This window comes from Gossypium hirsutum, chromosome A03, assembly GCF_007990345.1.
Source record: "Gossypium hirsutum isolate 1008001.06 chromosome A03, Gossypium_hirsutum_v2.1, whole genome shotgun sequence".
Classification (NCBI taxonomy): domain Eukaryota; kingdom Viridiplantae; phylum Streptophyta; class Magnoliopsida; order Malvales; family Malvaceae; genus Gossypium; species Gossypium hirsutum.
In genome coordinates this window covers 1,248,675-1,271,655 of record NC_053426.1, presented here as the reverse complement: position 1 = coordinate 1,271,655, position 22,981 = coordinate 1,248,675, and the positions used below count along the sequence as shown (strand labels likewise).

The 22,981-nt window shown below is 32.2% G+C and overlaps 2 protein-coding genes across 2 annotated transcripts; both read left to right on the top strand.

Moving 5' to 3' along the window:
• Positions 1–5,125: 5,125 nt before the first annotated feature.
• On the top strand, positions 5,126–9,724 carry LOC107940981 (GATA transcription factor 26). Its single transcript, XM_016874459.2, has 8 exons — positions 5,126–5,703; positions 7,004–7,348; positions 7,450–7,882; positions 8,083–8,155; positions 8,256–8,359; positions 8,552–8,738; positions 8,828–8,930; positions 9,021–9,724. The coding sequence occupies exons 1-8, from the start codon at positions 5,664–5,666 to the stop codon at positions 9,320–9,322; spliced, it is 1,587 nt and encodes a 528-aa protein (XP_016729948.1). The 5' UTR covers positions 5,126–5,663; the 3' UTR covers positions 9,323–9,724.
• A 1,782-nt stretch (positions 9,725–11,506) lies between these two features.
• Positions 11,507–13,867, top strand: LOC107940975 (COP9 signalosome complex subunit 8). The gene is made up of 5 exons (XM_016874452.2): positions 11,507–11,711; positions 11,798–11,877; positions 12,379–12,560; positions 12,793–12,900; positions 13,642–13,867. The coding sequence occupies exons 1-5, from the start codon at positions 11,628–11,630 to the stop codon at positions 13,779–13,781; spliced, it is 594 nt and encodes a 197-aa protein (XP_016729941.1). The 5' UTR covers positions 11,507–11,627; the 3' UTR covers positions 13,782–13,867.
• The last annotated feature ends 9,114 nt before the right edge of the window (positions 13,868–22,981 follow it).

The following is a 22,981-nucleotide window of genomic DNA, read 5'->3' as shown; positions in this document are numbered from 1 at the left end:
TAAAGAAAGAAAGATGAGGAATTCTCATCCATTTTTCCCATGCAAAACCAACGTGAGAAGAAGAAGAAGAAGAAGAAAAGTTTTCATTTCTTTACGATTTGGTCCTTTTACCAAAAATTCACCATTTTCACCCAAAAATCAAAAGAATTTCCATAGCTACCAAGAGAGAAAAATGTTAAGGAGACTATGGGAAGTTAGAATATCAAGTTGGATTCAAGAAATGGAAGCTGAAGGAGAGAGAAAATTAAGATGAAGATTGAAATCAATAGAACAAGGTAAGAACATCATGATTTCAATATATTTTTAAGTTTGATATAAACTACTACCAGAATAAATATACATAAAATATATGGAAATAATGGAGCATGAAATATTGATATAATGAAATGAATGATATATACTTATGAAGAAACGATAAGATAATGATATGTTTCATGATATGTACATATATGATTATCTTTGATATGTTGATACAAGAAAATTATGTAGGTAAAGACAATTATTAAACTCAAGTGTAACATGTCGAGAAAATAAGTATATCAATGTTGAGTTTATATGAAATATGTACTGGTATACTAACAATGTCTCTGTTTGATGCTTCTACAAGTGCCAAGCTATTGATTGAATGGTAATATATTTATTTATATGATACATTGAATCGGTAAGTATTTAATTGAATTTTTTCTTAGGTGATCTGCAAATTCTAGTAATGCCCCGAAACCCTGTTTCGACGTCGGATACGGGTTCAGGGTGTTACAGTCCCTTTGCCTTCCAAGTGCAAAAAAGGCAAGAGTGTTTGATCTAGAGCTGTGGCATGAGAAGTTGGAATATATTCAATATCAAGGACTACAAAGATTGGTTCGATATGATGCAGTTCGGGGCTTGCCAAAACTAGAAGGAACAATTCGTAAAGTATGTGGAGATTGTCTCAAAGGGAAGCAGCATAGAGAGTCTCACAAACTATTGGCACATATTCAAACCATAGCCCCACTTTTAGTTTTTTCACATAGATCTTTTTAGACCAACGCAAATTAAGAGTATTGGAGGTAATAAATATGTGTTGATATGTGTAGATGATTTCTCTCGTTACACTTGGGTGAGATTCTTGAAGGAAAAATTAGACACCTTTAGAGAATTTAAGAAATCTGCAAAAGCCTCATGATCGAGAAAGAGAGAACCATTGGAGCTATTGTTAGGATTATGAGTGATCATAGCAAGGAGTTTGAAAATCAAGAATTTGTTAAGTTTTTTTATAAGGAAGACATTGCTCATGAATTCTCTATTGCCAAGACTCATCAACAAAATGAAGTGGTAGAAAGGAAAAATAGAATCATACAGGAGATGGCTTGAGTAATGTTGAATAGTAAAGGAATAGCTCACAGGTTTTGTGTTGAAGCAGTTTATACTGTTGCCTATGTCATCAACAAAGTCCACTTAAGACCAAAGACCTGCTCAACTCTATATGAATGGCATGATAAGAAACCTAATGTTAAATATTTTCATATATTTGGCATAAACAATCTTGGTGTTCTTCTTTATTGTTTTCGCACTTTTTGTTTTGTGGTTGAAATTGTGGCCACAGTTCCAAGCATTATTGCAACCACAATTTCTACTTTACAAAGTAAGTACCCATTTGTTTCTACAAGTATGATTCACTCAAATGACAATAATAAATAAACATATGGTCATAAATGACCATTACAAGCAATAGCTTGAAACCATCCTAATATTACTTGGTTGATCATCTAATTTTTAAGGTGCTTTTATTTTGGTCACTTATTATTATTATTTTTTTGCAATTTCGTCATTGTTGTTAAAGAATGCTTTCATTTTAGTTACCAAGTATTAAATCCCTAATGACAATGCTTTCATTTTAGTCACTCAAGCATTAAATCCATAATGACTTTTTTATATGGTGTGTTTAGTTAACCGCCATTAGGATTTAATGTTTTGGCAACTAAAATGAAAGCATTCTCTAATGACAGTGACAAAAATTGCAAGAATAACTTTTAGAGGTGACCAAAATGAAAGCGCACTAAAAATTGAGTGATCAATTGAATAGTTTACCCCTCCTAAATACCAATTTAGTTGGTTGCAACGTTTTAAAAATTGTAAGTTCGAATGTGCTTTAACACGCAATTATTATTTTTAAAATAAAAGGAATTTTCCAAAATCCAATATCTTGAATGGGTTAACCCCATTTTATCAATCAATTCGCTACCTTATTATCTCTTAAAAACATGATTTGTATTTTTTATTGTAGCTTGTAACATCTTTAATTTAATTAATTAAAATTTGAGGAATTTATTGACAATTCATAACAATATAAAAAAGATTTTGCACATTTTATAAGAGAGAAATTACTTACTAGTATCAAATGAAAGGGCATGATGGCCTTGTCCAATTGAAATTTAATGTTCTTAAATCCTTTCATTGGCTCCTACATAGAGTTGGTCCATGAATTCATGGGAGGGTAAAAGGATTTAATATTTTATTATATATAAAGATTGCATTATAAAAAGAGAAAACACCAAAAAAAAATAAAATTGTGGAGACCATGTTCAATCACCCAAAAATCTAGACCACTTTTTTACATTTATTATGTAGAAACTAACATCTTACATTAAAAAAATAAAATAAAAAAGTTAAAAATAAAACATAAAAAACAAGATGAGGAAATTAAGGGATATGGTGCCAATAAACTATAAAATATGTTGCTTCATACATCTAACCTAATCTAGACTTGTTTTTTTCAAATAATTTAGCTAAAAAAACATCACATTTGAGATCCCACCAACTGTCCTTTACTAACTCTCATTTTCTTAAATAAAAAAAAATCTCATTTTTTATGTTATATATTATAAATTAAATATTGTTAATTTTCATCAAAATATTTCTCTCTAATAATTACAAACATACTTATATATATATATATAGACTGTTCTATGTATTTATCAATTAAATTATAAGGCTTATTAAAATTATTATTTTTAAAGGAATAAATTTTAAAATTTAATGTGCAATTTGATACATGAATTTTGATTTGGTGTAGTTATACACTTAAAATTTTGATTGTGCTTCAAACGTATACACAAAACTTTAATTTTGATTCAATCATACATATTTAAAGAAATAAATATATAAATTTATTTTTATATTAGATAAATATAATTATTTATGTATGTAATATATAAATATAAAATAATGCTATATCAAAAACAGTGTTAATAATTTGTAAGAATTGGATCAGATTAAAATTTCATATATAAAATTACACAAAATTAAAATTCATATAAATAATTAACCATTAAAAAAACACTAATTTATAATTTGATTTTATGTATTTTTATACTTTTTAATTAAATTTATTTTGTTTATAAAAATAATTATATTTTGAAATTAAATTAAAATTTAATCAAATTTTAAATTAGGGGAAAAAACATAATTTTAGTTGTTGTAATAATAATGATACCAACTAAATTAAGGTTTAATTGAAAATAATTTTTTTAGATGAATGATAGTTATTTATTAATATAGATAAAAAAATTGAATGGATAGATTTTTTTAGTAAATAATATTTTTAACCTTATTTGATAAATTTATTGTAATTGAATTACAAGAGTAAGGTAAAGTACTAACAATAATGTAATTAGCGCAAATCAAATCCTGACCATACTTGAGACACTAAACACCCTAACCATCAAACCAACACACGGAATAATTGTTTGAAAATTTTTAAAGTGCAAATTTACATCTCTGACTAAAAAGTAATTATATTGAAAACGTATAGACCAAATGTATATTATTAATAGCAAGCCAATAATAGACTGTTAATTAATTTAAAAAAAGCTTTTAATAACAAAAAAAATATTATTAAAAAATTAAAATTAAAATTAAATTGTGTTACAACATATACAAATATAAATAAATAAATAAATAATAAGTGGGTAAGCCATAAAAAGAGCCAGCCAAGCCACTTAAGAACCAACAACAGTTATGACTTTTTTGGGTAAACAGTAAAATGGTCACTAACTATGCTCATATTCCTGTTTTGGTCACTCAACTTTGAAAAAATTTTAATTTAGACATTAAACTTTGTATTTGTTCATTTTTTGGTTGCCCATCCTTAAATTGATAACGAAAAGCCTTTTTTTAACTCATATAATAGCATATTTAGTCCTAAATATTTATATATTCTATCAATTTGATCCTAATTCTAAATAATTCAATAAAAAAGATAATTATATAAATATATATGTAATAAAATAAAAAAATAAAAAGTAAATTAAACATATGGTATCTTTTTAAAACTTCACTTAAACAAAAAGTAAATTTTCACTATCCATATATGTGATGATAATCCTCGAATCAAAAGAATTTTTTTTCAATAGCGCAAAATTGGAGAATTTTTTTTCTTTTCTTTTTAAGGTTTTACAAATTTATAAACATGGAATGCCTCTATTTTGAAAGTTGAAAGCTTGGTTAGGAAGTTTAGGGATCAAATTGATAAAATTTGTAAACATGAAGAATTAAATTTATTGTATTATTTAGAATTAGGATCAAATAGAAAGAATTTATAAGTATTGAGGACTAAATATGTTATTATATAATTTTAATGGTGGATGACTAAAACAGGAACAAATGCAAAGTTTAATGCCTAAATTGAAAAAATTTAAAGTTGGGGTGACTAAAACAGAAATACAGACGTGATTGGGTGACCCTTTTACGTGGACCCACGCATGACTATTTTTAATTTTTCTGGTAATAATTTTTTATAATTTTTATTATATATCAACAAAGCTAAAAAGTCTATTCAACAGCACATTACCAATATATTCTATTATTCTCTCACTATCTTATCATTTTTGAGGTTTTTATATTCATTTCTTTTATTATTAATAAATTAAAGCATCAAATCAATAAAAAAATTAAAAGGTGATCTCATTAAAAAATTTTAATCTTTTATTTATATTTTGAAGATAAAATTAATTTACCTACATTTGTGATAACAAATACAATCATAAATTAAAAAAAAATGCAAAATAAATATTTATTTTTAATCTTTGATATGAAAACTAGAAAGAGAATAAGGGGTTTATATATATATATAATGCACATAAAACACACTTAACATTGCTATCTCTTTTTTCATTTCTTTTCTTTTTCATCCTCTTTTCCCATTTAACCTTCCTCTTTTCATAGCCATTTATTAGATTCCTTTCAATTAGTCCTTTTTTTTTATTATAAATTTTCTCTCCATTGGATTGTATAAATTCAAAGCTGAAATACCCATCTCTAAAATCTTTAATTTCTTCTTGGGTTTTAAATTTTTTGGCTTGTTTTAATTTATATATATATGTATGTATTTGTTTATTGGACTGATAAAAAGGACATACAAGCTTTTTCTGGGTATTTTTCAAAATTTTTTTTTTGGCTTTTGCTTTGTTCTGTAAGCTAATTTAGCTTTCTGGGTTGTTGCAGAAAAGAAAAAAAAAACCTTTAATACCCAGTTGAATATGTTATATAAAGCTTGAAGAAATCAATCAAATTTATACAACAAAAAACTTTTTTTCAATTTTTACTACCAAGTTTTTTTTGGGTCAATAAAGACTTTTTTTTCCTTTTTAATATATATTTTTTCCCTTGAGCAAAAGAGAAAAGATATGGGAAAGCAAGGTCCTTGCTATCACTGTGGAGTTACAAGTGAGTTCTTGTTTCTCCAGTTTAACCTCTTTTTTTTATATAAATCTTTAGAAATGAAAAAAAGAGTGAATTTTGAGTTCTGGGATATATGTAAATGTCTTTTTTGGTGTATGATTTTATATATATGCTTGGATGAATAATTTTATCATTGGAATTTGGAAGGGGGAATTAATTGTATGTAGAAAGATTATATGAACAAAGATAATGAATTTTAGAATATATTATGTTCTTTGTGTTAATTCTGTTTGTATATGAATTTAGGACATTTTTAACTTGGGGTTTTGGTATTGAATTGAATTGTTTCTGTCAATCGCATTTTCTAAGCCTTATATCAATTGGGGTTAGTCTTCTTTGACTGTTGTTCAAATTCCCAGTGTATAAAATGAGTTTGAATTCTCTATTTTGTTGAATTTATATTCAAAATTTGATTGGTATTGGTTTTCCCATTTCTCCATTGATGTTTATAAGCTTTAATATCAAGTCAAACATTAGTTTTCCTTTTATTCAATTGAATGGAATGTTATTTTCTTGCACTATCAATTTTTTTGATCCTTTAGGGCTGCACTTGCCATTGATTTCTTATTCATTTTCTCTTAAATAATGTCAATGTTAAAGAAGAAAAATTTTCACATGTCTGTTCTAAACCTCCAATGGACTCCAATTCTAATTTGAAATAACATTCTTTTGCATTTTGAAGTTAATTGTGTAAAATCTTTAGCCTTTAAGCAGTTCAACCTTGTTGAGGGGGCCGACTCCTTTGGGAGAAGTCTTTGAAGTGTTGTCTACCAGGCAGCTGGTCGAGTCCCCAACAATGGAAGGCATTGTCCCTTTGTGTGTGTGTTGGGGGGGGGGTTTCTCCTGTACTCTGGTAAGAGCCAGTGTGCCCTAAGAGGCTTGGTTCACAGAGCTGGGAGTGCTTCGGTTGGTGGAGATATGAATTGGAAGACTCAGAGGAGAGGTGCTAGTATAGTGTTTAGTATTAATAATGGAGGTCACCTGCGTGTGGGGAGACCTGAACCACTAACCTAAGGCACTTAAGCCACATATTGCAACAGAACTTATTTTGCTGGTCACTGATTGCCATTGGATGTTAAATTGTTTCAAGTAAAAGTGTTAAGGGAAGGGCCAATTGTCCTTGTTTGCCTTGGTGTAGACAAGATCATCAATCCCGAATTTCTTTTAACGAATTGCATCCATCATTATGTTCTAAAATGGAGTTTTCAAATATCAACAAGAGCCATAAGCATATCTATTTGTCGTTGATCATTCTATACTTATTGACAACAATGCAATGTGATAGGTACTCCTCTTTGGCGCAATGGACCTCCTGAGAAACCGGTATTGTGTAATGCATGTGGATCACGGTGGAGGACTAAAGGGACACTTGCAAAATATACCCCACTTCATGCTCGGGCTGAACCTGAGGATCTTAGAGCTTCTAGAGTGAAGAGCATATCTATAAATAAGGACAGAGAAGCAAAAAGAAAGCCAAATCATGATATAGCCATTGTTTCCCCTGATTACAACCTCGGTTTCCGTAAATTTGTGGATGAGGATACTAGTAATAGATCAAGTTCTGGTTCAGCCATTTCTAATTCTGAAAGCTGTGCTCAATTTGGCAGTGCAGATGTTAGTGACTTGACAGGTTTGACACAATGCCATCAGCGTTCCTTCGTTAGTTGCATATTAGCATTATAATGATCTGAAATACTGATATAAGTTGTCTTCTTGTTTATCTTTTTCCAGGGCCTTCTCAATCTAATGTATGGGACTCAATGGTACCTTCTAAGAAAAGAACATGTGTAAATCGTCCAAAGCCGTCACCAGTTGAGAAACTTACGAAAGATTTATGTACTATTTTACATGAACAGCAGTCTTCATATTTCTCTGTATCTTCCGATGATGATTTGCTTCTTGAGAGTGAAACTCCCATGGTTTCTGTCGAGATTGGACATGGAGGCATTCTGATCAAACATCCGAGCTCAATAGCTCGAGAAGAGGAATCAGAAGCTAGCTCCCTCTCTTTTGAAAACAAACAATATTCAATGAACGAGGCTTATTCGCATTCATCAAGCTTCCTTGCGTATAATGATAGCAAGGGCGTCAAATATTTGGGACATGGAATTGAAAAGGCTAAGAACCCTGCTGGACAAGGGATGCAGCATGAGCAACTTAAGAGGTAAATCTTTTACTTTTGTTATGGTATTTATCGATGTCACTCAGAAAGCTTAAGATATAAATGCATTTATCGGAACAATACATTTCTTATAGCAATGCAAAGCATGTAACTTATCTCAAAAGCTCCGAGGAGATATGGCAGAATGGTGCTTTCATGTTGATTAATATGTCTTTTCTTTTTTCCTTTATAACATTTGGCAGAGACAAGGCTCAACATGAAAAATTGCTAATACTGGAAAGTTGTAATTTGCCGCTTTGTAACATAGATTTGAGTGTAAGTCCCCTGATTAAGAAAGGGTTGAGTTACCATGATAATGTACGTGACTGCACATATTCTTTTCTCATTTATGCGATGATTATTTTTTTTGGTGCAGGATATTATCAATTTTGAGGAGTTTGTGAAGCATTTAACAAAAGACGAGCAGCAGCACTTACTGCAGTATCTACCTCCGCTTGACATTGCAAAACTCCCCGAGAGGTACCCTTTTTCATTTCTTTTATCAGGAGAGGGAAAATAACATCTTTCGCTTTCGTGTTTTGTCTGTAATGGGATGCATTTACTGATAATAATACCGTTTTTATTTCGATAGTATCTCATGGGCAGAAACCAGTAATGGTTGAAACATGATGTCGGAATCGGAATCACTGATAATTTTCTTCGTGCCTGCAGCCTCAAAAGCATGTTTGAAAGTCCTCAATTCGAGGATAACTTGTGTTATTTTCAGCAACTGCTTGAGGAAGGGGTCTTTAACATCTCCGTTCCCGGGGTAAATGCTGAAGATTGTAAGACTTTAAAAAGACTTGCATTAATCAATTTGACGAAATCGCACTGGGTGGAAGGCCATCATGGACTTAAGGTTTGAATTGGTTTTCTTTAATGGTGACACCATGACATGAACTTCTTGTCGTGCTCACTAAAGGCCTAAAAACATTTCTTTTGGTGCAGAAATGTAGTAGTGTTGGACGGTCTGTTATTACTAGAGGACCAAGGGTCGTTCCTTCGAATAATTCAGCAACTGTGAAAAGATCACTGGATGGTCAAATTCCAGGTTCAAAACTTTTCTCTGCTGGAATTGCTCAAGTGTTACGGGTTAACAATGGCATTTTGCTTAAGAAAAATTGCGTTTTTCGTTTTCCAGAAGCAAGGACTTTAATGAGTCCGAAACGAGTGATCATGAAAGCCACACACGAAAAAGAACTCATAGACAATGAGAGTTCTTGCTTTAGCCCGAGAAGCCTGTTTGCTTTGCCTCCTGATGGTAGCTCTCCCGTGCTGGATTCGCTCCATTTTGTCGATGAATGTTCAGACCAAGATTTGCTATTGGATGTGCCATCCAATGGCTCGTTCCCACAGGCGGAACTGCTTCGTCCTACTTCGAGTTTCGGGCAACAGGCAAGTACTAGTAGTAACTCACCACACCCACACCTTGTCCATCCCTAGCAATGAATTGTTTAATAACTAGAAACTATAAAAGTTATGCTCCTTTTTGCAAGATTCCGATGAATGGGGTCGACATATTTTGCATGCCGAAAACTGAGGTTTGATGGTTGCTCGTTTCTTTTATCGAACTTACGATGGTAAGGGATGAATTTGGGGTGGGTATTTTTGTATAGGTTGCCAATAGATTTGTAATATAGAGCTCAAAAAAAATGCAGAAAAGGTTGTAATTTTCCAAAGAATTTTGTATGCAAATGTAGTTTTTTTGCATACGAACATAATTTTAATGGTAAGCTAGACCTAAGTTTGCTAAAAGTTTACGATTTAGTAACTCAACTTTAAAAAAAATATAAAATGTTTTTTGAACTATTTAAAAGTTAATTTAAGTCATTAGATTGTTAAGTTTTTTTTAGAGTTATTTAGTGAGTTTCAAGAGATGATTTGATGACTGGTACTATGTCAATATCTATAAACAAGTACCAAAACATACTTTAGATCCAAATTGATCTGACGGTTAGTGTCGGCGATCAAAGAAAAAAACTGTTTGGATTTTGATTTATAGATTTGTGATGTTTAAAATTGTTTAATGAAAGAAAAGCTGAACTATAAAAGAGGAGTGTTTTTAATTGGTGTAGGTGGTACGAATAAAGAATGTCATATTTTAGTGATTTTAATAGTTTAATGGCTTAAATGAAAATTTTCAAATAGTTTAGTGATTTTTTTATATTTTTTTTAAAATCGAGCAATTAAAATGTAAATTTATTAATAGTTTAATAGCTTTAGTTGTAGACTCAATTTTTATGTAGCTTGATTAGTTTCCCTTAGTGGGAAAGAAAAAACTAGAATAAAAAGGGATATTATGCATGATAAGGAATGGCTAATTGACTCAATCCAAAATTAAGTCACTTCAGGTGGTGGATTGAATGTTTGCGAAATTTAGCGAAATTTAAATCATACATTTTGTTATATGCATTTAATAAGTTTAAAAAAAATAAAAATATTAAAAAGTCAAGCAGATAAAAATTCGAATATCTGAACTTGAATTTGTATTCGCATAAAAGAAGAAGAAGCACATTTAGATAATCAATATTTAAAAATTAATATTTATATTTACTTTAAATACATCATAGATAATAATTAAAAAATTTAAATTCAGATATTATTTGAACCTATTATACTTAAATAATAATTAAAAAAGAGTAAGTTGTATGAACACAAATAATTGAATCCACACTATGCATTATTGTTTTTTCCATCATTTACTCATTGATGTAGTTATTCAAAGGAATAGAGGTGAGCCTTATACTTATAATGGGAGTGGGAGATTTTTAAATCTTCAAAAAGGGTATATGAGTCATTTGTTACTATGGCGGAGACAGCGGTGGTATCCATCGGGATGTCGGTCGGATTTCGCCAACCCAAGGTGGAGTCACGGGAATTCGACAGGCCAAAAATATGAACGGTTAGGAAAGCTAGAGTCCTTCAAATTTCTATTTGTTTAATAGATTTCCCGCCCTTTTTTCCTTTTTATGTTGATAACGACCGTTTGATGACATGGCATGACCGGCCTTTGATATAATTTGGTAAAATTCTGGTTTTCATCCCTATATTATACTAAACTTGAAGATTTAATCCCTATACTTTGATATAATAATTATAATTTGGTCTTCCTAGTATTACTAATTTTTTTATATAAAAAAATGAGACTGAATTGATTTTTTAAAATGATAAATTAATCTAAAATAATTATTTTGATAATTATAATTTCATTTTTTTAAATCACATCTTTTTTTTTTTTTACTTTCGAGCTTCTTTTTTCTAAAAAACAATGTATATTAGAAAAAAAATCAACTCAATTAAAGAATACCATTAATAATAGTAGAAAGATAAAATAAAAAATTAATTTCTTAAATAAAATGCAATATAGGGAAAAAACCATAATTTTATTTGTATATTTAAACAATGCCAATTGCAATCGAGTTAAGAGTGAATCGATTCACTTATTAAAATTTTAGATAAAGCAATTAACATATTTTCTAATATTTAAATAATAGTATTATATATATTATTATATATTTAATTTTTTTATTATAAATTATATAATATATAAAAATAAAACAACATAATATATTACAAACGGATTATGTTCTCATTTTCTTTTAAATTTCGATAATTGGATAAAGAATTGGGCCTTTCAACTCCAAATGCGTATTAGTAGATCTTTCGGCCCATCCAATCCATATATATACACGAGGAAAGGATTCAAAAAATAAAAAAAACTTCAGTAATAGCAGCGAAGAAAAGAGAGATGGATTTTAGTGTTCTCAATGAAGCGTTGGCCTCTAAATCCTTCAATAAGATCGCTGATATATGCGATAATCTCATGCTTCAGGTAATTTTTCTGTTTTTGGGTTTCAAAATCTTAGATCGAATTTATAAACTAAAAGCGTTGTTTAAAAAAAATGATGATTGAAACAGGTAGCAGCCGAGGGCGTTCCTTTTCGAGACGAATGGCCTTTCGCAATTCATCTTCTGGGTCACATCTACATCGATGATATGTAAAAACCCTTTTATCTTTCTTTTGTTTGTTTAATTAATGAATTTTAGAATTTTGGGGTTTACATCTTTATATGACTTTAGTTTCTTCAAAAAATGTTAATTTGGAGCTATGGGTTGCGTCAATTCGAGTTTTATAATTTTCGGGTTGTTTTGATTTTGGGTTTTTTTTTGTTTGTTTGTTTGTTTGTTTAGATTAAATCCATTTCGGATTCGTGTTATTTTGGGTTCGAGTCGGTTGGTTTTCAAATAGGATTTGATACTTGGATGGGTATGGTTTTCCGGTAATAGTGTAAAGGTTCTTTGTTGCTTTTATTTAAATGGGTCGAATCATTTCGAGTTTTACAACTTTTGTGTTATTCTGGTCTTGAGTTTGTTTCTTCTTAGGTTAAGTCAGTTTCGAATTTGGATGGTTTTGGGTTTGGGTTATTATGGTTTTCAAGATTGTATGAACTCGGTGTAGGATTTGATACTTGGATGGGATTTGTTTTTTTTTTTTACAGTAATAGTGCAAGGTTTCTCTGGAAATCAATACCTCCTGCAATCAAAGAGAGCCAACCGGAGGTGGTTGCGGCCTGGAAAATAGGTCAAAAGCTGTGGACAAGGGACTATGCTGGTGTCTACGAGGCTATTCGTGGTTTTGATTGGACTCAACAAACACAAGTTCTTGTTGCTGCTTTCTCAGGCAAAGCTTTCTCTATCATAGTCTTCATACTAATTTGATTAATTAGATAGATGCTGAAATAAATACGTTTGTTTGAAAAGACGAACCTATATATGTTAATTTGGACTTTATGGCATGAAATAGGAGCAAAATCATGTAAAATCTTTAACTTTATATTATAGAATGTATTGTTGTGCATTAAAGATTTAGGTAATGTAGCAGTTGATTTGATTATTTTCGGTTCTGTTTTTAGAGCTTTACACTAAGAGGATGTTTGAACTGCTGCAATCTGCTTATTCGACAATAAGCATCGAAGATGCAGCTCAATTTCTTGGAATGAGTGAGGAAGATGCCTCGAATTGTAAGCATGCACATTTATGTTTATGCTGTGAAGTTTCTTATTATTTTACTACTTTTAGATGTATTGCATAAGCTTCTTTTATTCGCCGTATATCTTTGTGGTGTACTATAAACATGTGATATCTGAAGGATGACTTATGATGTAGTTTAGTGCTAAGAATTCCCTGTTGTAGCCTATTGATAGCTTGGCTCAAATTCGAGCATCCATACTACATCCAAATTATCCAAAAAATGAAAGAAAAATAGAGAAGATATTATATTACGAAGTCGACATCTCTAGACTACCTTAGGTACAAGCTCGGTTTTGTTTTTTTTCTTTAAAAGAGAAGTCAACGTCTCTAGGCTTCAAAACTTCTGCCTTTCAAGTGCTCCCCGTACATGCATAATGTATGAAACTCGAGACTCTATTACTACTAATACATTGTCTTTAGTTCTTGGATTTTATGAAACAAGAATGGGTACAAAAAACTAAATTCCCATTGAAAAGCAATAAACTTATACGTTTTACGGGTTACTAATTACAATGTTATGGCTTATGTGTGTAAGTGGGTTATTGGTTTTATCTGCAAAAGCAGATTGTAGATTCTGCAATGTTTCTCCGAGCCTCTGACTCTTTTCAGGGTTGTTTTAGCTTCCATTAGGGTTTAGGGATGCTTGTTACTTAAGGATTACAAGGTTTTCCAAGCCTTGAATAGACTATTTCGAGGTTCGTTTTTAGCTGTTTCTTGGTTGTTACTTGCAGATGTACTCGGACAAGGTTGGACAGTCGATCCTACTTCTCGAATGATAACCGTGATGAAGCAGGCTATCGTGAAGGAGCAGAAGTTAGACCCGGGCAAATTGCAGCGACTAACTGAATACGTCTTCCACCTCGAACATTAAATCATGTCTGTAATTTCTGTGATTTTTTGACTGTCTTGTTGAAAATTTCTTTTAAGCAAAGTTAATGGTTCTAATCATTATGAGTATTTCAAGAGCTTGTTCAAGTTTCATTCATATTTGATGTTTTTTTTAAAGTAAAAAAATCTCTCTAATCTTTCAATTTTGATATTAGCAAATTGGTCTTTAAAAAAAATATCGTAGTAATTTAATATTTATTAATTTTGAGGTAAGGATAATTAATTATTGCATTAATATTTTTCATGTTGAGGATAAATTTGTAAGTTTTATAGAATCAAGATAAAATAAAAAATATATGTAAATATCGAGGGTTAAATTTGTTATTATAGTGATCAAAATTATGCATAGTTGAAATATATTGATAAAGATTAAATTGCTCAAAATTTTTTGAAGAGACTACCTTGCTCAGCTTTGATATTCAGAGGGACTAGAGAAGTTTTTTTTACCTTTTTTTGAACTATTTCAATTAAGGGCGACAATGGAGCGAGAAAGGGGCTAATGTTGTTATATCTACTAATGATTCATGGTTAATACGTTTTGCTCCACCACTCGCCTTGCTCCACTACGAATATATAGCTTTCATGGATGTTGAATATGTCCATCTCCACTTCATCTCTTCTTGTTATGCTATAATTTAATTTTTGTTACCTATTTTTAAATTTTTAAATGCATAACTCTTAAATAGTTTAACCATAAAACATATGTTTTTTTTCTATAATACATTAATATATATTTTTCCTTATTAATAGTTATATATAGGTTAAATTTTGAGAATTGTCCTTGTACTTTTTTATTTGTGTAGATTTAATTCTTTTACTTTTTATTTGCTCAAAATTGATCTGTTTATTTTTCGATTTGTTCATTTTTGGCCTATCGATTAATTTTTCCTGGTAACATTATTAAAAAAATTAAGAGGAGGATAAACTAATGAATTCTCAGGGGAGAATTTATAAGTGAGTGTTTTAGTCTTTAGGCACAAATGTAAGATCTCTATATTTGAGGAGTGATAGAGTGTGATTCATTTGTATTGTGGATTCAATATAATTGAATTTCTCAATGAGTTAAGCTCCGTAGACAAAACGAAATCGAACTACGTAAAAAAACTTTGATGTTCTTTTTGTTTTTGTTTGCATAATTTTTACAGTACCAAGCTGTAATGACCATTGTAGTCAAACACTTTTATTAAGTGTTGTGTTATTTAAAAACAACAACCGTAGGTACCAACCGTCTTTAAGCATAACTATTTTTATCTTAGTCAACTTTGTAACAAAGTATTTAAAACAATATTTGAATCTAATGGGTGTGAGATTATTAGTATTAAATAACAAAATTCATTTGTAGGTTGTAGGTCATAAGTTAGGAAATATTTTTATGGTGCATTTTGATGATTTGAATTCCTTTAATGTTTGTTTCATGATTAGTAATGAAAATGTTTGTTGGTTGTGACATAGATGATTACAACATGCTAGCATGTGTGTCATTTTTAAACTTCTTAAGAAAGATCTTGTTGTTGGCTTATCTAAGATGTCTCTTAAATGTGATGCATATGTTAATATATAGTTTCCAAATAACAACTGAAGTTAGGTGAGATAGCAAATGTCTCTCCTATCTTAACCAATGGTTGAGGGTTTGATTATTACTTTGGGTATAGAACAGCTTTAAAACTCGTGGCCAGCATTTACCCCCTTAATGAGAAAATATTACAATTAATTCACTTTAATCTTTTTGGACCAACTAGGATTATGATTGAGAAGATAAGGCTTTAGAAAAAAAAATATAAATATATATATTTACAAAATGATTCAAAATCAAGTGAGATATTTAATTTTAATTGTAAGAAGTGACCATGAAAAAGAATTTGAAAATATTGGCTTTGATAAATTTTGTAATGAATATAAAATTATTCATAACTTTTCGTGTAACACCCCTAACCCGTATCTGTCACCGGAATAGGGTTATGAGGCATTACCGGACTTATACACTAACATTTATACAAAATCGAGTCATAAATTTGCATTCCAGATCAATTCTTTTCAAATTTCACTATAAAGTCCCTAATATTGACCTACGGGGCTCAATACATTCTTTGGAAGTGGTTCGGAACTAAACTGGCAACTTTGGAAATTTTTCCTTGAAGATAGGGGCACATGCCCGTGTGGCCTGGGACATGGCCGTGTGGCCAGCCCGTGGGGTTCCCATGGCCATGTAGCCATCTCGTGGGCAAATCTGACTTGCAAATTCTTAGGCATCAGAGGAGCACACGGGCCTGGGCACATGCCCATGTGGCTAGGCCGTGTGGTAATCTGATTTTTCACCATTTTTAGGCCATTTTCATATAATTTTGACTCACGACCATGCTTAAAACCCGTGTCCTTCACACGGCCAAGATACACGGCCGTGTCTTTTCCCCGTGTACTATCCTGGCTTCACATTTAAGGATGCAGGGGACACACGGTCTATCAACATGCCCGTGTGCAAGCCGTGTGTCTCACATGGTCTGATCACACGCCCGTGTGACAAGCCGTGTGGACTCAAAATGAACTTTATAGCTCAAGTTACCAACCCTGCAAACCTTTAATAACAAGCAATTTAAATACAACATTTCAACCAGTCCTAAAAATGATTTAAACATATCTAATACACATTTATTATACTAGTATAACAATTCAACATAAGTGTATTATCAACATTAAACAAGAAACTTCAAATTTATACTTAAGAACCATTCAAATTAGTTCAAAATGAACTATGTTATATCATTCACTTTACATCTATGAGTTCGCAATTAACATTCCTCACTAACATCTTTTATAATCAAAATAACATCAAAGAAAACTTAGGTACATGCCATTCCTAAGGATACAATACATCACCAAGTATTTGAGTTCAGGAGTTGGCTTGGATGCTGAGACGTTAGTCACTTTGTACCTAACCTGCTCACGGAAATAAACCGTACTCTGAGTATACACTCAGTGTGTAATATCCCGAATTAAGGCCTAATCGGAATAGTGGTTTCGTGACCACAAATTCGAGATAGAAATAATTATTTTATAATTATTTTGAGGTTTATGATATGATTGCATAATGGTGTGAAAATTTCGTGAAGAAATTTTTGGCATAACGAGTTTAATTTAAAGTTAGGGACTAAATCGAATAAGTTGCAAAACTTGCATTCTAGAAGTTTTTAGTATGAAATTGCTTTGAAATATTAATTAGGAGGTCTTAAATGGTAATTTGACCAATTTTAAGTTCATGGAAAAAATTAGGACATGGAAGGAATTTTTGAAAAGTTTAGTAGTAAGGGCATTTTGGTCATTTGGATATTAAATGAAATAAAAATAGGAAAAATAACCCAAAATGATCATCTTCTCCATATTGTTCTGCCGATTTTTGCTCTCCTCCATAGCTGGGGTTTCTTCAACTTTCAAACTTCATAGTAAGTGATTCCAAGCCCCGTTTTTAATGATTTTTATGTTTTTGAAATCCCGGTAGCTCAATTTGGCTTATGTTAACAATAATTCAACATATGGTTCATATTTGGAAAAATACCCATAGGTGAAATTGGTGTATTTTGGTGTTTTATGATAGAATATGAGGTTTTAAATTTTGTTAGACAACTTGTGCTACTCGGTTTTGAGTAAAAACGAGTAAAAAGACTTAATCGGTAAAAATATTTAGTAGTCATAAATACATGTTAGAGTGAGAATTTGATGTTGCCATAGAAGGGGAAAATGATCAGAATGTCATAAAACATGATAATAATGGATGAAGTTTAATTCCCGAGCCTAGGGGCAAAAGTGTAATTATGCAAAAGTTTAGGAGTAAAATGGTAATTTTGCCAAACTTCGTATTAAGGACTGTTTTAATGAATGTATGTATTAAATAAGATTAATTTGGTATTATAGATCAAGAGAAACGAGATTCAAGTCGTGATTGAGGGAAAAACAAAGTTTACGAGGAATAGGCTCGATTGTTAAAAATTTTGTACCGAGGTAAGTTCATGTGTAAATAAGGTAGCATAATTGTTATTTTTAAGTTATTGATGTTAAATATATGATATGCTGATTTTTATCATGAAATATATGCTTTGTGGTTATTTTCAAATAAAATGCAAATTAAGTGTATTATTTGTTAAATATAAAGTGCTACTGAGTATTGGTTTCGGTATTTTACGGAAGATGGCAAGGATATGTGTTCGAGGAAAATCCCGTTTGAACCTTAGGAATAGATTAGGATACAAGTGACATGTCACTAGGATGGTTGAACATCCGAACTCGTTGAGTTGAGTCCGAGTTCACTTATGGATGTGAAATGTCTGAACTCGTTGAGTTGAGCCCGAGTTCGTGAGATGTAACTAGGCATCCGAACTCGTTGAGTTGAGTCCGAGTTCACTTATGGATGCGAACACCCAAGCTTATTGAGTTGAGTCCGAGTTCACTTATGGGCGGGTTACATGGTAGTATGGATGCGAACGCCCAAGCTTGTTGAGTTGAGTCCGAGTTCACTTATGGGCGGGTTACATGGTAGCTTGGCTACAAATGTGGCACTTATGTGCAAATTATCCATGTATCCGAGTTATATTCCGATGTGTTCAACGGGTAAAATTTCTAGTGAAATGGAAGAACACTTAAGATGTAGGTGACGTATTGGTAAGTATTGTGAAATGGACACTTTGGACAGGTATGTACTTAACCTTCGGGTTGAAAATAGATACAACAATGATAAGGTGGTAAGATGATTAATGATGTTTAGAAATGTGATATATGTTTTGGTGATACCATGCTAAGGTTGTTTGGTATAATTGTATTGTTATGTTACTTGTTATTTGCATATGACTTACTAAGAATTTATGCTTACTCCCTCCTTTTCATTCACTGTAGTTTTGAACAAGCCGGCTTAGGAATCAGGACAGGTCGAAGGTTCGATCACACTATCCGAAAGACTCTTTTTGGTAAACGGCTTGTAAAACTTAAGTATGGCATGTATAGCAATACACCTATTTTGTGTAAATAATTTTGTGATATGGCCATGATTTGGTTGAGAAAATGCTTAATAATGATAAGTCATGGAAAATTCTAAGTTAGATCATGTTTGATGTCATGGAAGTTTAATACGTTATCTAGATCATAAAAACTCATGAAAAGATGAAATTTGCCATAAACAGAATATTGCAGCAACACTGACATGAGTTTGAAAATTTACTAAAAATCATAGAAATTGAATTTGGTGATGGATTAAATATGAAATTGAAGCCGAGTATGTCTAGTTTCATATAAAACAAATGAAACAAGTAAAGGAATTATATGTTATAAGATATTTGAATTTTAGTGAAATAGGGCCAGAGCGATTTCTGGATCCCCTATTCCAACTTTATAAATTTACCATAAATTTTAAAAAAATAATTAGGTGGTGCATTTTATATTCTTGGAATCCTTATTGAGTCTAGTTTCGGAATAAATAAACGTCATAGTCATATAAACTTTTCACAGAGAGAAATATGGTTCGTAGTAAACAGAGGTCAGTCCAGTCAAGTCCTGAAACAGGGGTAACTTTAACTAATAAACTGTATTAATTGGCCCAACCAAAAATTCTATAAAAAAATTAGTAAATAGATATATGAGTCTATATTTAAGGAAAATTTACGGATCTTGATTTTGAGTTTTTTAACTCGAGATATGATTTTTCTTGTAAATGTGACGCAGGTAGCTAGAAAGCTGTGAATGTAGAAATAAATGATTCGAAGTTCTTAATTCGATAAATTATGTTCGGTAACACCTCAAGCTCGACTCCGGTGATGGTCTCGGGCGTGGGGGCGTTACATTTAGTGGTATCAGAGTAGGTTTAGTCGGTTCTCGGACTACGTGTTGTATGTACGGATTTTGCTATACATGCCATATGTATAAATTGTGATAGTGTGACGACTTTTGACCTATTAAATGATTTTTTTTATAGTAAATGGATCCCGATCCAACTGCGACTGATGATGTAGAGAGTAATGCACCAGCTCTGACTGAAGGGGCAGTGCCAACTGAAAATCCACCTCCTACTGTTGGTCAAAGAGGAGGAGAAGGGGCTCGGGAAGCCTTTCTCCAAATGTGAATGCTTGGTATACTGAGTTCGTTCGTACGAACCCAAATGCACAACCTCCCCCACCTCCCCCAATTCCTCAACCTATACCTCCGGTGCCTCAGGGTGTGGATATGATAAAATTTCACAGAACTCCGGTTGATAGAATTCGTAAACAAGGGGCCGAAGAATTTAGGGCAAAGATTGATGACGATGCCGAGAAAGCAGAGTTCTGGCTTGAAAATTCTATCCGGGTATTTGATGAATTATCTTGTACACTTGAAGAATGTTTGAAATGTGCTATATCTTTGTTGAGGGATTCAACTTATAATTGGTGGAAGACTTTGATTTCGGTGGTACCGAAAGAGATGGTAACCTGAGAATTCTTTCGAGAAGAGTTTCGAAAGAAATATATTAGTGAAAGATTTATTGATCAGAAACGTAAAGAGTTTCTTGAGCCGAAGCAAGGTAATATGACAGTCACAGAATATGAAAGAGAGTTTGTTCGATTGAGTAAGTATGCCAGAGAATATGTTCCTACAGAGGCCAAGATGTGCCGACAATTTGAAGACGGGCTCAACGAAGACATCAAGGTATTTGTTGGGATCCTTGAACTAAAAGAAATGGTGGTACTTGTCAATCGAGCTTGCAAGGCTGAAGAACTACTTAAGGAAAAGAAAAAAGTAGAATCTGAGACACGAAATTGAAAGAAAAGACCAATGAGTAATGCACCCTCACAACAACCCGGAAAGTCAAGAAATATGAATCCTCGTTCCCAAGTTTCAGCTGGGCAATCATATGGGAATTCTAAGAAGCAAAATGTGGGTCCTAAGTCCCAGACTACTTCGGCAGCCAGTGTAGGGAACTCGAGATTTGTTAAACCCGAGTGCCAGCGGTGTGGTAGAAATCATTATGGTTCGTGCAGAGCAAATGAATGTTTTCGATGTGGTTCTCCGAATCATTTTATTAGAGACTGCCCAGAGAGAGCTGAGAAAGAAAAATTTCAGTATACAAAAGCAAGTGGTGCGGATTCGAGGGGAAGGTATCCAAGAAAAGCTGGGAATGAAGCAAGCAGTAAGAATGTAGCCAGAGATGCAGCAGTTCGATCTGAAGGTAGGGCTCCGGCTAGAACTTATGCTATTAAAGCGCGTGAAGATGCTTCATCACCCGATGTGATTACTGGTATATTTTCTCTTTATGATGTTAATGTTAATGCTTTGATTGATCCCAGTTCTACTCATTCATATGTATGCATGAAACTGGTGTCTAGTATGAATATACCTATTGAGAATACAAAATTAATGATTAGAGTGTCGAATCCACTAGGCAAATGTGTGATAGTTGATAAAGTATGCAAGAAATGCCCTTTAATGATTCGAGGTCATTACTTTCCGGCCGACTTGATGTTGTTTCTGTTTGATGAATTTGATATTATTTTGGGTATGGATTGGTTGACATTGCATGATGCTATAGTAAATTGCAAAGAAAAGGTTATAGAATTAAAGTGTGAAAATGGTGAAACTCTGCGGGTTGAATCAAATAAATCAGAGGCATTTTTTAGTGTGATTTCTTCAATGTCGGCTCAAAGATATTTGAGAAAGGGTTATGAAGCTTATTTGGCATATGTAATTAATACAAAAGAAGTTGAAAAGAAAGTTGAATCAGTGCCGGTTGTGTGTGAATTTGCAGACGTATTTCAAGAAGAATTGTCGGGTTTGCCTCCAGTCAGGGAAGTAGAATTTGGTATTGATTTGATACCGGGAACAGTTCCGATCTCGATTGCTCCATATAGAATGGAACTAGCACAGTTGAAAGAATTAAAGTCGCAGATGCAAGAGTTGACTGATAAAGGTTTTGTGAGACCAAGTTTTTCACCTTAGGGTGCTCCCGTGTTATTTGTGAAAAAGAAGGATGGTTCTATGAGATTGTGTGTTGACTATCAGCAATTAAATAGGGTGACAATCAAGAACAAGTATCCGTTGCCAAGAATTGATGATTTATTTGATCAGCTAAAAGGAGCGACATGGTTTTCAAAGGTTAACTTGAGATCTGGATACTATCAGCTGCGAGTAAAAGAGTTGGATGTGCCTAAAACTGCTTTTAGAACAAGGTATGGTCATTATGAATTTTTAGTTATGCCATTCGGGTTGACAAACGCTCCTGCTGTGTTTATGGATTTGATGAATCGCATATTTCGGCCATACTTGGACAAATTTGTTGTGGTGTTTATTGATGATATTTTAATTTATTCAAAAGATGAGACAGAGCATGCTGAGCATTTGAGGATAGTTTTGCAAACTCTGAGAAATAAGCAGCTATATGCTAAGTTTAGTAAAAGTGAATTTTGGCTCCGAGAAGTTGGATTTTTGGGTCATATTGTTTCAGGTGATGGTATACGGGTTGATCCTAGTAAAATTTCAGCCATTGTTGATTGGAAACCACCGAAAAATGTAACCGAAGTTAGAAGTTTCTTGGGGCTAGCTGGGTGTTATCGGCGGTTTGTAAATGGATTTTCTATAATTGCTGCTTTTATGACTAGACTACTCCGAAAGAATGTTAAATTTGAATGGACGGAAGAATGTCAACAGAGTTTTGAAAAATTGAAAAAGTTATTAACAGAGGCACCAGTGTTAGTACAACCCGAATCAGGTAAAGAATTTGTGGTGTATAGTGATGCTTCTCTAAATGGTTTGAGGTGTGTACTCATGCAAGAAGGAAAAGTGGTGGCTTATGCTTCGAGGCAGTTAAAACCTCATGAGAGGAATTATTCTACTCACGATTTGGAATTGGCTGCGGTGGTGTTTGTTTTGAAGATTTGGCGACATTATTTGTATGGTGAAAAGTGTCGGGTATATACCGACCACAAAATTCTTAAGTACTTGATGTCACAAAAAGACTTGAATTTGAGACAACGAAGATGGTTGGAGTTGTTGAAATATTACGAGCTTGTTATTGACTACCATCCGGGAAAATCGAATGTGGTTGCCGATGCTTTAAGCAGAAAGTTGTTATTTGTTTTGAGAGCTATGAATACTCAGTTAAAGATATCAGGTGATGGTTCGATTCTAGCAGAGATAAGAGCAAGACCGATGTTTTTACAAGAGATTTCTGAAGCT